The following is a 17300-nucleotide window of genomic DNA, read 5'->3' on the forward strand; positions in this document are numbered from 1 at the left end:
TTTGTAAATCTTGCTGCCTTAGGCTTTTCCTTGGAATCTAAAACGTGGAAACAGCCCAGAAAGCTGTGCTGTTGTCTCACCCCTTCAATGAGCATGCAGGTATTTTACTTATCTTTGTATCTTAAGCGATACCACAGTAGTTCTCCTTAATTAAGAAATGGGTGATAAGTGTTAAGAAATAGAAATGATTTAATTTCTCAACAGCTTTTAGAATCTTTCTGGGTACATCAAAGGAAACTGGTATCAGCATCACCAGTTACTGAAAACGGTGGTGTCTGTGATGAGATAGCATCATAGAAGAAAGCTATCTGTGCTAAGTTATCTGTGCTCTGAAAGCACTCTGCAACTTTCTGGCCCCTGAGGCAGAATCTTCAGCAAATTGATAAAGCTGAAATTTTCCAGGCAAATGAATTTACCTAAAACATGTCCTAGGCTCATTGTTGAAAATCAGTGCCCCTTCTGCTTTTTCTCTGTGTATTCTATTTTTAATACCTCATGGCAGAGTATGGAGCGGGATGGGAGTGGTCCTTGTGAATGAAAGGAGATCTCATTTACTTCTGCAAAAGTAATTTCGTGTACTTAATGGCTCTTTTTTGTTTCTGTTGCAGACTTGGAATATGGCAACTCGTATGAAATAGAATATATGGAGAAAATAGGCTCCTCTGTGCCTGTAAGTTCTCACTTCCATTTCCATTCATTTGCATTGCCATGTCATAATACACTATCCTAATAGTGCCATCAGCCTCACTACCTCTTAAATTAATTATAATGTGCCTGCAGCAGATTTGCCAAACCAGTTCCCTTGAATCGGCATAACTGGGGTAAATTGTGTGTGCTTTGTTGTCCTGTGTCCTGTAGAGCTTGTTCCATTTTGTTATTTAATTTTAAGTCAGCATCATAGTAGTTCTTCCTGGAGATGAAAAGCAGATCAGTATTTCCAGCAGTGTAGAGTGCAGAGCTGTCTACAGCAGCTATTGAACTGTCAAGAAAATGAGAGTAAAACTTGAAAGAAGAAAGAGAAAATACAGAACGAACGTGGACTGCGGACTGCAGTACTATATGTTATCAGCTGTTTTGCCTTACCTCTATTTAAATCATGGGCTTGATAGCTTGACTAGGTCCAACCAGGCTATATCCACAGGGGAAGTTAGAAAGTCAAGCGCGCATGTCAGGTGCTTAAACTGATGAGAAGTTTCAATGAATATTTTAGTAACACTTCAGTCAGGGGATGCCTCCTGCCTGACAGGACCAGAAGTCTGATTAACCCCAAAGTGGGAGAAGAAAAGCTATTATGAAGAGTGAAGTGTTTAGATTTTGTTCTTTAATGGTTTCTTCCTTTAAGGGATCATCTCAGTGTCAGTTAGCATAGACTATATTACACCCCTATGTTATTAGTTGTCTGTCAAGTCTTTTGGTCACCTAGGGCTTCACTGACCTGAATTAGCTTTAATGGAGATTGGTTGAGTTGCTTAATGACTCTTTCTTTTCTTGCTGCCAGCAGGATGACAGCACCCCGAAGAAACAGTCTTTATACCTAATGTTTGATGCACAGCAGGAGAGCCCAGTCAAATCGCCTCCCATCAGACTGTCTGATTCCACAACACCATGCTCAGGGTATGTCTCTGCAAGCAAATTGAGCACTGGAAAAGGATGGAAGGGAAATGGGCTAACATCATAGCACATACACAGGCAATCCTTCCTCTCTCTGCCTCTGTGTTGCTGACTTGTTTGTTTAAAAATAGATTTCCATCTGTGTTCGTATGTGACAGAGAATAGAGGGCAAAGATACAGAGGTTTTATAATGGGAAGGAGTAAGGACATGTATTTCTACTTAATATTCTTATTAAATAGACTCACAGGGGCGACTGTTTCACTAGACAATGGCTTCCTACTCACAGCTTTATTCGAGATACTGAGGTCATTTCTATATCAATCAAGAAATCTCCTAATTGCAACTTTTCCCTTGGCCTTTCCTAGATATGTTTTCTGAACAAGGAGCCTGGTTCATAAGAACAGGATGTGGGGGTTGTATTTACTTCCAAAAATGTTGCTTGTTAAGGACATCTGTTGTTCGTACAAGTTGTTTGTTGGGAGAGGGGTAGGGCACAGTGAGGAAAGGGTGAAAAGGCAAGTGAGAAATATGTAAGGAATGTGTGTAACCTTTCTGATGGAACTGGCTTTATTTAGATGACTCTGGTGCAATGCTTTGAAAGGGTGTTGCAGAGTGTTATGAGATACGATATGAAGTTGAGTTGAAGCAGCGTGAGTATATATATATAGATATACACATGTGAGTCATGAAGAGGGGTCGCTTGGTCATTACCAGAGGTGGAATTGTAAGAGCCTTGTGCTCCACCCTGAAAACACGTACACAATCTTCTTCCAGGTCAAGTTTTGAAGACCCTGAAGCCCAGCAATCCTCTGGAATGAAAATACAACATCCAGCTTCCCGAGTCCTAGCTGCCAGCCAAGAGGCACACTCACAGTCACCTGACAAGTCAAAGCAGAAAGACCTAGAGCCTATGACTCTAGGGACGACTCCAGAGGCTATTGAAATAGTAAGTAATTCATGATAAGGGTTCGGAAATCATTTTCCTGCAGAAATTTCTCATGTCATATAAAGGTGGATCTTGAAAGCAGAGTGAAACTCAACGTGATACTTAAAGATTTTGGTAGCAGAATGTGGTAGGACTCAAATGAGTCCAGCTGGTGGAACTGGAGGAATTCAAAAGAGCTTTCTGAATTCTTACTGTAAATGAACGTGTTCTTGTGATAACTGATTCCTGGTTGATACTTTGAAGTGTTGGGTTTTTTCTCACACAGGCCTTTCTACACTGTGCTTTAACCCAATATTTGAAGAAATATTTTACGTATAAAATAAGGGGGTTGATTGACATAAACATAGAGACATGATTGGGGCATGTACTGTGAAATTGCAAGATTTTGTTGGTAAAGAACAGGTACCCTTTCACATTTTCCTATAAACTGTTAACTGTATTGTTGTCATCCGATAATGTAAAATTCACTTTTTTTGATCATTAGAACTCATTTCAGTTTCCAGTTAAATCACTTTTTCTCACTGGTTGGATTCTCTTTTTTCTCTGGGTTGGACTCGAATTAGTGGTGAGCTCTTCCTTGCCTCCCACCTGTGCTGCGTACAGATTTCAGAGCATTGGTTCTCAAATCCAAGAAGGTTCCCTCCAGGCTTCCACTTTTCCAGGCAAACTTGTTTTACCAATGCCTACAGCACTAGGCATGCCAAGCTACATGACAATATATTTACTGGGGAGTCAAAACAAGAAGAAGCTGACTTAAATACTGTGCTTAATTTGTATTAACGATGTGGTTGATACCATCTCATAAAACAATTTTTATGAGCTTTGAATACTTTCCTCACTGCAGGGAGTTTTGGGTACTCAAATCCCAGTGCTCTTGTTTGTGTCATTCTAATTCCATTCCCTTATTGTGTATTTATCCTGATCACATTATGATTGTGAATATAACTTAGTTTCTTCCCAGTAAGCAGCAGAAGACTTTGTGAAGACTGCAATACCAGTCTCGCAGAGGATCCCCTCAGTTTTGATAGACTTCAAAGCTTATGCACTGCTTTAGAGATGCCTGAGCTGAGCATAAGCTGGTTTATGAATAAAACCTATGGTAATCTTGAAAACTTGAAGTGTCAAGAGTGGGCTGTGGTCCATGGTTTGAGAGCCATTGCTTTAAAGGTCCTAATATTACTTATTTCATGTTAGTCTTGGAAATTTTACGCAAGTTTTTGAATTAGGAAGAATTATTCTTGATGTTCATCTGTTACCTATGAATGATGTATTCAAAAGTAATCTCCAGTGGGGCATGAAATTACTAGGATTCAAAGATTTGCAAACACCTATGTTGCTTGTGGCCTGAACTACTTGGGCAAAATCTCTGTTGCTTATTCTATATCCTCCTTACCCTTCAGGCATCTCCTGAAGACTCCTTTGTCTCTGCTGATGCTCTTCTCAATAGGATATCTAAGAAAACCTCAATATGTGAGCAGCCTGAGTATCTAGATCCTGACTTAGCAGAAAAGAACCCCCCAGTATTTGCTCAGAAACTTCAGGTTTGTAGCAGAAATATAAGTGTCACTTGTCTTTAAGTTTCTCTATACACTGGTATAGAAAGGGGTGGGGGGAGGCTTGGAGGGGAGGTGGGGTAGAAGTAGAATAGTGGTTTGGTTCTTTCCAAAGTAACTTTGGCTTTTCAGGAATGTAAGGAGCAGAGATATTTAATTTCATTCATATCATACGCAATCCTAAATTTCATCCACACTTTCAGCTATACCATTGATGTATCTGTTTTGCAGAAGTCTTTATAAAGCACATCTTTTAAGCTCGAACACAGGACTTGGTGTGTGGAGGGTTGTCTTGCAACCTGGCCTTAGTAGGTCTGTATGCAGAGATTTGTTTGCAGAGATTTAGGCCCTAATTCTGCTGAAGTGAAAATTAGGCTTTATTTTCCTAGTAATCTAATGCGGAATTTGGCATGGCTTCGTTTAGGAAAAGCAAATTGATCTGCAGACTTGTATGTCAGGGTGTATTTTCTAGAGTATGTATAGTGAAATTTTAAGACAGCAAAGGTTGAATCGAGAGCAGCAGCTGGTATAAATCCACACAAAATGAAAATGAAAGGGGAAGAGTCTGAAAAACAGCTCTACCTTTGAAAAACATTTATTTTACCTGAAGTTTTGTTCATACTTACCCTAATAAAAGCTGTTTGTCTATTCAGCTACCTCAAAATTAACCAGCGACTGGAGTTTTGTATCAATGTTCCAGTCATGAATGAAATATGGAGTATGTTTGTCACCCAGGAATTGTCAGAATTATACATTAAAATATAACATTCCATTTTCAGATGTGTTAAAACGTTTTTCCTATGTTCTTAATACTTTTTCTTCTACGGATTGCTCAAAACCAAACACTTGACAGGAGGAGTTAGAGTTTGCTGCAATGAGGATAGAAGCATTGAAACTAGCCAGGCAGATTGCCCTGTCTTCTTTCTGCTCCAAGGTATCTGGTTTGTGCCTGCCATGTGTGTGTGAGTGTGCACAGACTAAGAAACCGAGTGCTGCTTTGTCTTTAACAAGGTAACTCAGGCTCTCAGAGTGCAGTGCTAAGCTGTGCGCACCCCAGTGTGACACCAAAGAGCATGCTGAAAGCAGTGCTGCGCACAGAAATGCTGTCACCTGCTCTGCTCACACAGTACTGCTACCTCCAGATTAACAAAAAGCAAATCTGAAGGCAAGAAGCAGGCCCATACCTTTCGCAGGAGACAGATTCTGCAATCCAGGTGGCTGTTTGTCATTTATCTGCAGCAAGATCTGTCCTAAGATGTTTGATGGCAAAGCAATACCAAACTTGCTTCTCATAGAGCTGATACAGATTTTGCCCGTAGGGACATTTTGCCTTTTGTTGGTATTTTCAGCTTGAAATCAGACCCTTTGACCCCTCAGAGTCTAGAAGTGAGAAACTCAATCATCTCTGCCTTCAGGCATCTGAAGAAAAGGGACTACAGTAGGTTTTAAAGGGCTATAGAGCTCTATAAGCCTCCCAACACAATGTGTCTCTGTTCATGAATCACAGAATCAGAAAATGGTTTGTGTTGGAAGGGACCTTAAATCTTATCCAGTTCCAACCCCTGCCATGGGGGGGCCACCTTTCACTAGAGCAGGTTACTCCAAGCCCCATCCAACCTGGCCTTGAGCACTGCCAGGGATGGGGCATCCAGTTCCTTGCAGATTGATGGGTGTTTTAAAGTATGTGGCTAGAATCTTCTATTTAATCAAGAAAAAGTGCCATTGTCTCCATTAGAAACCAGACTTCATTAGTTAGGAACAGAAAAAACAAAGGAGTAAAAACTAAATACCACTTTCCTGTGGGAGGACTAGCAGCTCTGTGACTGTGTCCCCTTGCTCCATCATCCTGGGTGTCAGAAGAGGGTGAGGGAGGGTCCTCTCTACCTCCCTATTCTCTCTTTACCTCTTTGTCCTCCCCGGACTGTACTGTATCATGCAGCACCTCCAGCACCAGGAAACACTCGAGATGAGACACACAATAATACCTAGATGCTCTTTAAAGGTTATACACTATACTTTTTTTAGACATCCACATTTTTGCTACTGGCCAGCAGTTTAGAAACTCACAAATTGTACAATTTTAGACTGGAAAGAGTAGGTCTGGGTGTTTGTTACCCTGTGTGTTACCCAGGGAAGATTCTGAGCTGCAAAACTGTTATAATGTGTATTTGATTTTATGCAGTTATATTTTAAAGATGCTTTTTAACATCATTAAAGCATTTTCTTTTATCTAGAGCAAGCTTATGAACTGCATATAACTTAGAACAGGGACTAGATTGTATGTTTTAGAAAGTGCCATTAAAATGTATAACAAAGATAGCAAAAATGGTATGCAGAGATGAGAACAAGCAAAACTTCACCCTCTGACAGGGAATCAGCAGCATCTGAATGTTCAGGAAGCCCCATGTTGGTCCAGTCATAGGAATGCTTTTAGCTGGATGCTGTGGGTGTCATGCTGGGCTGCGAAGGACTCCTGTCCTTGTATAACTTTACTATTTCAGTGGGAGGTTGCTAATGTTAAATTAACCTATGATGACAACCCTTCTGACCTACAGCGGCCAACAGCCTGGATTAAGGTTAGCAGAACCCACCAGATGATTGCAGTGACTTAAATTCGGATGCTAACTGGCAGAGTTCCCTTTGGTTGGCTGCCCTCAGTTCTTTTCTTAAGGTTGTATAATTACATTTAACATTTGCTGAACCATTACAGGATGGGTAACAAGAATAGGATGCTAAATAAAGACACAAGCACTTGTTTATGGCAAGTTAGGTCAATGCAAAATGTAAGTGTTTTCTGTTCGGACTAGGGCTGAGAATAAGGATGTGCAGTTTGTTGTTCTGAGGCAGAGGGAAGTTATTTGGCCACTTGACAGATTTCTCTCTTCCAGCGCTGAGACTAATTGACACTTCTATACTAAGCACTCTCCATTAGGACATCCTATGGCCAATTTTTTATCAGTGCAACTTGAATCATAGAATCACAGACTCCCAGCCTGGTTTGTGTTGGAAGGGACCTTAAAGCTCATCCAGTTCCAACCCCTGCCATGGGCAGGGACACCTTCCACTGGAGCAGCTTGCTCCAAGCCCCTGTGTCCAACCTGGCCTTGAGCACTGCCAGGGATGGGAAAGAAAAGAAAACAGAAACAGAACAGAAAGCTGATAGTGTTTGTGTCCACCACCCTACAAGTGCTGAGGTGATGTAGAGTTGGGTGGTGAAATATGATCCAAGGAAAGGAGAGAAACTGAAGGGAAAGGGTTTGACGCAAATGTAATTAGTTCATCACAGCTTGGGGGGAGCTCTTGTGGTAGTGAAGGAGGAATATTTCCTTCAAAGAGGGATATTCTTCATAGGAGAACTTCATAGGCAGAGAATTTTATGCTTGTACTTTGCTTGCTCCTCAACATATTTGCAAGCACAAATAGGTCTTGTGCTGCCTCCCTTGACCTGTCCACACACACATCAATTAGTTAAAAGAGTAGATCACTTTATATGCACCCAGCACTATCTGAGTTCTTGTAAACGGCAAGCCAATTTTCATCAGGGCTGAATACATATTTCTCTGAACAGTATGATAAAAATGAGTCTTCATTTTCATTCCAGTGCCTTTCCCTTTTTTCTTTCCATTTGACCTTCTGGAACTGAGGTAACTGCAGCTGGTTCATCAATGTGCATTTATTCCCTTTCTGGCCAGATATCTGGTTTCTGTGAAAGATGCTGGGAAGAGAAGCAGCATCGTGTTGGGCTCTCATAGATGTACACTAAGACTGCAGTGACCTACATTTAGTAGCAATTCCCCTGCAGAATTTAATCTTTCTCTGTGAGGTTCAGCGACTTATAAATCCCTATTCTCATTATTACACCAGTTAGCTGCTTACCTTCTCAGCAATTAAGTGTTCAGCTTGAAGCGTTGACAGTTATTTTGGGTAATAACATCATCCTGTTGATCAGGTTACTTTATTTTCTCAGGATAAGAATATGTGGAGGCAGCAAATAACAGTCCCTGAATTGTGCATCGGTTTGGAGCTGTGTAAAATCGGTTTTAGAAGTGAAACCACGAGGTCTTTTACTGGTTCCTCCTTGTGTGAAGCGTTTCCAGCGTTAGGACAACACTGGTTGGGTCACCGCCACAAGCATTTCTGCTCAGTGCTTAAATTCCAAGAGCTTTCACAGTCATCTGTGTAAATTTTAAGTAGTTTTGCATGTCATTATTGCTATTATTTTGTGCAATTCACTCAAATGCAAGAGAGAATTAAAGAAATATTAGAGATGCTTTGAGCACCATGTAAAACATATGCATAAATACGTATTCAGTGCTTTAAATAGTCTGTTTTCTTTAAAAATGTTCATCATCCTGGCAGTACTTTGACACATTTTAACATGAACTTGCGGAAATTTGTGTTTCTTTTGCCATGATTAATATTTCCCAGCAATCTCTTTATGAGATCCAGCAAATGGAGCTGCAGGAGGCTTTTGAAATAGGATACATCCAGTCCAAGAGATTGATTTTCAGGATGGCCTTTCTTTTAAGGACAGCTTTGATGATCTAATGGCTCTTTTTTTTATCTCCATTATTCTTGCCTTATGTTTGAGAAGGACACAAAGTACATTTCTTGAAAGTTGGGGTACTGAGTTCAACCATCAGTAGTCTTATTTATTGACCCTTTTACCTTTACTCAGATCTGTGGACAGCACCATGTGTCTTTGTATTTGTGCATTTACACAGATGTCTGAGCTTGTGTCCCAGCTGTGTTTTTTCCTGTACAGTTGTTGTATATTGGGAGACACTTTCAAGAACACAGGCTATTATTATACAGTTATCTATCATAACTTTGATAGATCTTGTGTAGGAAAATCCACTGGATTCGAGTTTGTACCTCCTAATTACACTGGAATCGATCATCATGTTGTGTGTTCATGGCTAAATGTAGCAAGAAAGGGATGGCTTGATCCATAAATAGGAGTAGTAATAGTCAATTCCTTCCCAGGTTTAAAAATGAACAAAAAATACAAAGCAAATTAGTGAAAGCCTCTTATGTAGACACAGTGTGATGGGGTTTAAGGACTGTTTAGCTTATTCTTGCTCTAATTAACTTTGCTTGCCTAGTCTTTTAATGTTGCTGGTGTGGTTTCTCCATGTTGTCCACAGATGTGGTATCTGGAACATCTACGCCTATGTTTATCTCAAATGAACATTGTATGTAGTTTTTAATACAGCTTCCAGTGGCAATACCCAGCCAAGCAGCTGGGTTAGCTGGCTGATGGTGAGATGCAAAGCACAGGCAGGGGAGACGGGGGCATACAGCTGTGGTGGGGCACCTGCTGCAGAGGGTTTTGCTATGGATGGTGTCTAGAATGTGGTGGGTTTTTTGTTTAGTATCTTCCTAAGCGTCTTTTATAGTCTCCTTGTATTGAATGCGCTTTAACTCGGATTGGTTGCATCTAGAGTTGTTGGCAAGACATCTTGTGCATCTCAGCCACACGTACCTCTTTTCTGCTCACTTCTTACTGCATTGATCTGGACATGAGCAAAATTGGCAGCTGCAAATAAAACCTCCTTTAACTTACTAATCGCATGGTAAATACCAGTGGTGCAGCAATGTCACTTGTATATTCACACTTTTAACATAATACTGTTTATGATAGGTACAGTATATTGGCAGGTCAGACGTAAGAGAGCTCTCCTCTTGCTTCTGGTTTCTTACTCTACTTATATGTATGAAGAATTCCTCTTAACAAGCTCTCTGCCTCCAATTCTAACTCCCTCTGCTGTCATGCATTTCTTGGGGAAGCTTCAATGAAATTTCTACATCAGTACTAAGTTTTTTAATATAGGACTTTAAAATATTGGTGGCAAGGTGCTGCCTTTGTTTCCTCTCCATAAGGGTAATATGGCCCTCTTGGTGCTTACTATGCCTCTTAAATGTGTATTTTATGACTGCTAAAGTCAAAGTTCCTTGTCGGTTTTATTGCTGATAAAACTTAGTAGTGCACAGGTTTCTAGTCCTAAGCCCAGGACCCTGGTACCTGGCACAACAGCCAGAGAACATCTGAGCTAAACACGTATTTAATGGTTCATTTCTTTGTATTTAAAAAAACAAACACACAGAGAGAACCTGCTATCCCACCAGATGTTTCCATCTCTAAGAGTGCTCTGTACTCCCGGATCGGCACCGCGGATGCAGAAAGCACCACGGGTCTCCTCTACCCCCAGCAAGACTTAGACTCTGCACTACGACTCGCCAGAGCAGAGGTAATTTTCTTCCCAATTTGGAAAGAGGAAATATGTGCCCCTTGTGGTTTTCTTCTTTCCTGTTTTCTCCCAGTTCATGCGTATTATGGACACTTGTCCTATTCTTGAAGCCATTGTCCACAGTGTTAAAGCCACGCTAGAGGCAAAAGGCACTGTGATGTAAGTTTTACTTTATGGGACATTAGTGAAAAGCAGGCATTATATGAACATAAATCTGTACTGGGTTTAACCTTAGGTGTACTCTGTGCATCTTGACATTGCTGTGTAATTATATAAAAAGAGTCAGGTGATAGAAATAGGCATAAAATAGTGTATTTTACAAAGCTACATATGAGATTAGTCTGGCTAATAGCAGTTTAAAAATGGGAGCAATCTAATGTTAGAGTATTCCAAATTTTATGATAGATTGTGTGAAAGAAGCATAAAGGAACACAGGGTATAAAATGTCATATCAGCCCTAAATACACACACAGAAGCAGTAGAGCCCTCTTGGAGGACAAACCAGGGGAGATGTTCCAAGCCCCTTTACAGAAATGATTAAGGTTTAGCAGCAGGTCAAATCAGACACAGTGTGAAGTATACACTGTATACACTGTGGTATAGTATTTCTTGACAGGTGTCCTTGTTATAATCAGGAATGAAATACGAAACAAGAACACTGAGATAGTTTTTCAAAACTTGAGTGTGATTTCACATCCAAACATACTTAATTGCACCTCTAAAAGAGAAAAAAAATCATTGGGATGCTTATATTTGGACCCCTTATGCACTTGGAAACTATACCTGTGTTAATGAGGATCTGATACTAAATAGAATGAATATTTTTAAGCTATTTAATTTCCCCTTTAATGGATCACTTGATTTTACTGTGGGTTTTTTTTCCTTTGCTTTCTTTGTTTCAGATTGTGTCCAAGGAAAGGGAAGTATCTGAGTGGAAAGAGAAATACGAAGAAAGCAGAAGGGAAGTGATGGAAATGAGGTGGGTTATTAACTTGTCACTGATCACACACTGACACTGAGTCCGCTTGCAGCCTGCGGACAGCACACAAAGTACCATGATTGTGCAACTGTTTGGGTTAGCTGAATTTGTTCAGTTATTTTTGACTGCAGGCTTTGGGATGATCCTAAACTGATACTTTATCTTTGCTCCGCATGGTGGGCACCCATTATGTGGCACGACGGGCACCAGTGTTTAGGGTTGTCATTGCAAACTTCTGTGCTGCTAATCTCATTTACATCCTCAAAATACTGAGATAGGAGAGGTCTTAATCTAATGACAGCAAAGAATTGCCTCCAGTTTGTGCTGTGAATTCTCTCATGGATTGCATGGGGATGTTTCTGTTGCCTGTGTGGATGAATCCACCTACAGAACTGGCAGAGGTATGCACATGCTAATTTTAAATCCACTCTCCACGAATAGTTTTGCCAACAGAGAAAGACTGTGGAGGTCTGCAGATAGGTATGAGTAGTACAGGGTACTAGTGGAAGTAGTTTCCTTAACAATAAAAAACAAGAACCCAGTTGCCTGTAGAAAACCATTTCCTGCAAAGGAACCACTCTGGCATCTGAGTCTTGACTTTCAAGGAGATTCTGCATCCTTTTCTTTGAACTGACTTCATTTTTCAGTTCTTGCACACACAAAGCTTGATTTTAGTTAAGCAACAGTTGTCTTGGATTTTGCTCATTTTAACAATGAGCTTGACCTGCTCATCAATCTGAATAAGAGAAAATCATCGCTTGCTAAAGAGAATGTATAAAAGTATTTTATGGAGTCTTTAAAGCCTATTACTTTATATTTTTAGACAAACAGAAAAGCCATCCCCTCCTTAATTCATAAATAAAAGGAAACTGTCAGAATATAGTAGCATCCTTCTTTTCAGTAATAATGTCTGGAATTGCTTCTGACACTGAATTTTCTTCGACATCACTTCTAGCACCTAAAATTCAATATCTTGGAGGTTTAAAGCTAAAGCAAATGAGCTGTGCCAAGTGATGACCTGCGTGTGTAATTCCTGCTTATATACAGGAAAACTGCACTTAGGGAGTAAGGGTGAAAGGGAGCTGTGGTGCAGACTCAGCGAACGCCAGCATGGATGCCAAGAGTGGCACATGGCAGATTTGAATAGTGCAGCCCAGGGCTTGGAGCCAGAACCTAAGAGAAGCATCTGCAGAAGGCAAGGGCTTTAGTTCTTTCAGAAAGCATCTCAGCACCCTGCTGAGCTCTCTCCCCTCTTGTGCTCTGTTTGGGCAAGGAAACAAAACCCTGGCATTGCCCTCAAATGCATAATGAGGCAAAGCGGAAAGGAGCTGCTGCAAGCACTCAAACCGAGGAAGCAAAACAAGGAATGAACAGCATTAGGAGCTGTGTAAGGAATGTCTCAGCGCTCACTACACACTCGAGTTCAGTATTTGGTCTGTTCTCTGGGTGCACGCGTCTGCTGGCTGTCAGTGGGCACTGACAGAGGTTGCTTATTCCTTAGTGAAAGGAGAGCAGGGGCTGACTCAGAGTGCCTGGCACAATGTAGATGTGTACCTCCCTCTTCCTCACAGCAATCTGCTTGTGTGTCTACACTCTCCATAACATTTGATTTGGAAAAAACAGATTATCCAAGCCAAATTTCCCACAGGTGCATCCCTGGAACCCATGGGTGAAAAAAATCCTGACTAATATTGTCACAAAATGCTAAAATATGCATGTGTGCATAAAGAAAGATTTCTTTTGAAAGATTAAATGTTGAAACTGTCCACATGTGGGCAATTAGAGATGTGGCAATTAGAGATGTAGCAATTAGATATCACATAATGATAAGCAAGGAGTGAAGGGATCTGTCTGGACTTGTGCAAAGCATTTGATACTGTCTTGCATGACATCCTTCTCTCTGAATTGGAGAAATATGAAGTTGATAGATGGTCCACCCAGTGGATATAGAATTGCCTGGATGGTGGCACTCAAAGAGTTGTGGTCAATGGCTCGCTGTCCAAGTGGAGACCAGTAATGAGTGGTTCCCTCAGGGGTTGGTGTTGAATTAAGTGCACACTCAGCAAGTTTGCCAACAACGCCAAGCTGCGTGGTTGCTGTCGACACGCAGGAGGGAAGCAATACCATCCAGAGGAACCTGGGCAGGCTGGAGAGGTGGGCCTGTGTGAATGTCATGAAGATCAACAAGACCAAGTGCAAGGTCCTGCACTGAGTTGGGGCAATCGCAAGCACAAATACAGGCTGCGGGAGACTAGATGCAGCAGTCCTGGGGAGAAGGACTTGGGTGACGAGAAGCTAGAAACAGATAATGTTATTTCACTTTGATGCTGACTGCCATAGTGCAATCTAGGCTGGGAAGTGCTGTAGTGAGGAAAGTGTTTAATGTCATGTTCATTGCCCTAAGTCCTTGGCTCCATTTTCTAGATGATAAAACATCCTAAAAGTGTCTGGTGTTACAAGGATATGACATGGCTTTAAAATCCTTGTTGCTTACAGCAGGCTTTTGAGGTAATCCTCTTTGGACATGAAACCAATCCCTACATTTTAGGGGAAAACCCTTGCAGCTATCTTTGCTCTAAAAAGTGTTATTTATAATAAAAAATAGAAAAAAGCAAGTTGAAACAATGGGACCGACAGCAGGGAAAACAGCACCCAAGGTGATCCCAGTGGAGGCAATGGCTGAAGCTGTGTGGAGATGGGTTCTTGCGCCAGTACCAGAAATGGTTTCTACCCGAAGCCTGTCCAAAGTCAGGGGATGTGCAGACGTAAAGCCCTTGCTCTGCTGAGTGCTCTGCAGAACCAGGGCAAGTGAGACCCTACTGACCTTTGGGTGAAGTGGCCTCAGATGGTTTCTTGGCTCTGATTGTGGTTCATATTCGTGCAGTGCTGGAGTTACTGCATCAGTTATGTGGGAGCTCCACAAGTTTCTCCTTTCCTTACTGACTTTTGTCTCAGCGTTTTCCCACATCCTTTCTGTAACCTCACCAAGTTCTCTAAAATGGAGCAAGTGAAAGCAGGCTAGGACTTCAAAAGCGACGTATTCAAATACCAGTGAGCTATTTTGAATATCCACTTCAGATGAAGTGTGGGGTAATTTTGTTTTTCATAGACAGTCCTGTGTGGCTCATGAATCAAAGCACAGATCAAGCTAGTCCCATTTCATTAGCTTTATTTGGCTCTGGGAAGGGATGGATCATCTTTCTAAATCACATTTAATCTGCTTATTTTGGCTAACCTCTTTTCAAGAAGGAAATTCAAAGCCTACCATGAGTATATGAAATAAAATAGTCTTAAAAGTTACATTTTGCCACTTCTGTTTCAAAAACAGATTTGGGAAATAGGACACGATGGTTTTTGTGCTACGTAATTGGGTATTTTGGTCTTGTTCTTTGAAGTGCTAATGGATCGTGTAGTTACTTTTGGAGAGTGAAAGATTAGATATATTTTGGATGAGGTCCAGTTATATTTCTGTTGTGTTTACTTGCTGCAGATTATAACTTTGCTTAACATTTACTTTTGAAATAAGCAAACGCAAACATGGAGAAGCGGGGAGAGAGTGATGGAAAACTCAGACTCTGCAACTCTTGGATTAGACCAGTGTGCTTATGTTTATATCCAAGTCATGATTGGTAACGGGCATGCTTCAAGTAACGCGATTTGTTTCAAAGCAATCCCTTTTTCCTCCCCTGACCTGTATTGATTTACAGGGAGAATTAAAAATCAGGTGCAATGCTTAAACTGTCAGTTTTATTTGTTATTCAGGTATTAAAGTCCAACTTTTATATGCTCCTCTTAAAATACTGTAGTTCAGTTACTGAGTAGCATTATTTTCTAAGTAAGCATTAGCAATTATGGTGTTCTGTGATGTTTATGAATTCTGTGATGTTTGCCAAAAGCTTTTTGTTTTTCTCCTCTTACAGGAAAATAGTTTCAGAATACGAGAAGACGATTGCTCAGATGATAGGTAGGTGTTTCTGCTCTGATAGCTGCTATCCTCCACTCTGATTTTCTGAAGAGAGCCTAGAGATGTGGTTGAAGTCTGTGGGCTTCATTCTGATGCTGGCCGTGTCTGCCGATGCTGCTGGGAATTGGGAATGCATCTGAGGACACCAGCGTGTGCTGCCAGGGTGTGATGGAAAGCCAGGGCTTTGTTTTACAGAAAGTAGGCCCCGAGGCAGTCCAGGTAATACAGAAAGGTCAGGGCTTTCTCTTCTGCATCAAAGCAAATAGTCCCATAGGAAACATTACAAATGCTTTACCCAGAATTCATGGGTATCTCAGGGAGAGACTGTCAATGACCTAAAAACCCTTTAGTCATCCTGGCTGTTTAACGGGAGATACCGAACTTAGCTCTTTACAACAACCAGGATTATCTGTGCTAAGTGCATTGGTCAAACCAAAACCTAGATTAACTCAAATCCTAGTTGAGAGATTATGAAAGGCCAATCCACCTCCCCACTTACTTACTGACATAGGGGTCTCCTTTAAGGTCTATTTTATGACATATTTGGCCTCACAATAATTAGAAAACACCTTGGTTACCAGCATACCCCACCAATGAAAATCACTACATGCAGCAGTATTTCAAAACCAAAGGTTTCAGGACTCATGTGCTTCCTTGGCACAGGAGGTCTGGTCACTGGGATGTGATTTTAAAGCCTCCTCGTAAGATTTCCAAAGCTCTTTTCCTTAGCCTGGCTATGGAAAGCACCAGTGGTTTATGCTGCTCTGTGCTGCTTCAGCTCAAGCTGTCTCCCAGCTGAATGGGGTCATGGGTTCTCTATGGCCAAAATTGATGGGGAAAGCAGGAAAAGAAGCAGTGGCTGAGGAGAAAGCAGGACTGAGCTCATCTGGGCAAGCTCAAGTCAGGCAGCAAAGAGCTGTGAAATATTAAAAGCCATTGGGAGGGTCCTCAGAGTTAAACCTGAGCTGTGAGATGCAGGAGAAAAGTGAATTACATCCACGGGCAGGGAGTGTGATGAACGCAGCCTGTTTGCACTGTGTTTATTGGGACACAGGAAGAAATTATTCCTCCTGTTTCCCCTGAGAGAGCTGTCACCAAGGGTACAATATGCCAGGAGCACAACGGGCACACCTGCATCTATCTGAAAGCTTTGGAACAAGAAGGATTTTTACTACAGCTGTCAGTGTACCCTATTGGTTTGCCCCTTTCAGATTTGGCTGTCCCCTCATCTGCAGTCAGTACAATGTGACCCCCAAATTTGTTGTTTCTTTTAAATTGGGGGTTTTTTTTCTTTAATTAAGACTTGAGTTGTATTTATGTTTGTAGCACATTTGCTTATATTTATATAAAGAAAGGGGGGAAAGTAGTTTAATATCTGGTGCTTTTGTTGCCTTCCTGCATCTCTCGGATGATGGTGGACATCCCAGTCTCCTTTTAAGTGAAGGGAAAAATGGGTCTATAAATAAATAAATAAAACTATTTAATAATCATAATAGCAGCAATACCAATAATCATAATACAGTAATGTATGGTATATAATAACAATATGCCTGGCTTCATTCTTTATGGTGTTATGCCTCTGCTGCTTTCTGTATGTACAACTGAGCCAACTTGCCTGCCTTCTGATGTAATGTCTGTCGTCCTCATGCAAGTGTTAAAGTAGGAGTGTCCAGAGTATGCAAAGAACTTAACTCATTTTGGTTTACACTCAATGTACACTACTATGGCTTCATCCCTGAGGCTGGCCATTTATATGGGCAAACAAAGGAGGTCTCCTTTTCTCCCAAGCATATGCATATAGCAGCAGAAGGGGGTTTGATAACAATTCAAAATCTGGTTTTGAGAAACAGATTAAAAAGAAAATAATCAGGTTGTGAGGACAGTGTCACAGGAAGGTGTAGATTAGGGGTCCTAAGGCCAAGGCATGCATAGTAAATTCGACCATTACCGTTTCTTCTTGTTGCAAAGAAATCAAAGATAATTAAAGCATCGGGC

At 41.1% G+C, this 17300-nt stretch overlaps 1 protein-coding gene across 7 annotated transcripts in view; it reads left to right on the forward strand.

Moving 5' to 3' along the window:
• Positions 1–17300, forward strand: part of TACC2 (transforming acidic coiled-coil containing protein 2) — a 150102-nt gene that overhangs the window by 124176 nt on the left and 8626 nt on the right. For 4 of the 7 annotated variants that reach the window (XM_065672408.1, XM_065672410.1, XM_065672413.1 and 1 more), the window contains 8 exons: positions 609–670; positions 1499–1614; positions 2387–2558; positions 3959–4099; positions 4965–5045; positions 10219–10362; positions 11265–11341; positions 15262–15305. In XM_065672408.1, the coding sequence (XP_065528480.1) occupies positions 609–670; positions 1499–1614; positions 2387–2558; positions 3959–4099; positions 4965–5045; positions 10219–10362; positions 11265–11341; positions 15262–15305 (837 nt within the window). The remainder of the gene's footprint in view (positions 1–608; positions 671–1498; positions 1615–2386; positions 2559–3958; positions 4100–4964; positions 5046–10218; positions 10363–11264; positions 11342–15261; positions 15306–17300) is intronic. The other 3 variants (XM_065672409.1, XM_065672411.1, XM_065672412.1) reach the window with 3 other exon arrangements.

The sequence above is a fragment of the Lathamus discolor genome, chromosome 3 (assembly GCF_037157495.1).
Source record: "Lathamus discolor isolate bLatDis1 chromosome 3, bLatDis1.hap1, whole genome shotgun sequence".
In the NCBI taxonomy this organism is placed as follows: Eukaryota; Metazoa; Chordata; class Aves; order Psittaciformes; family Psittacidae; genus Lathamus; species Lathamus discolor.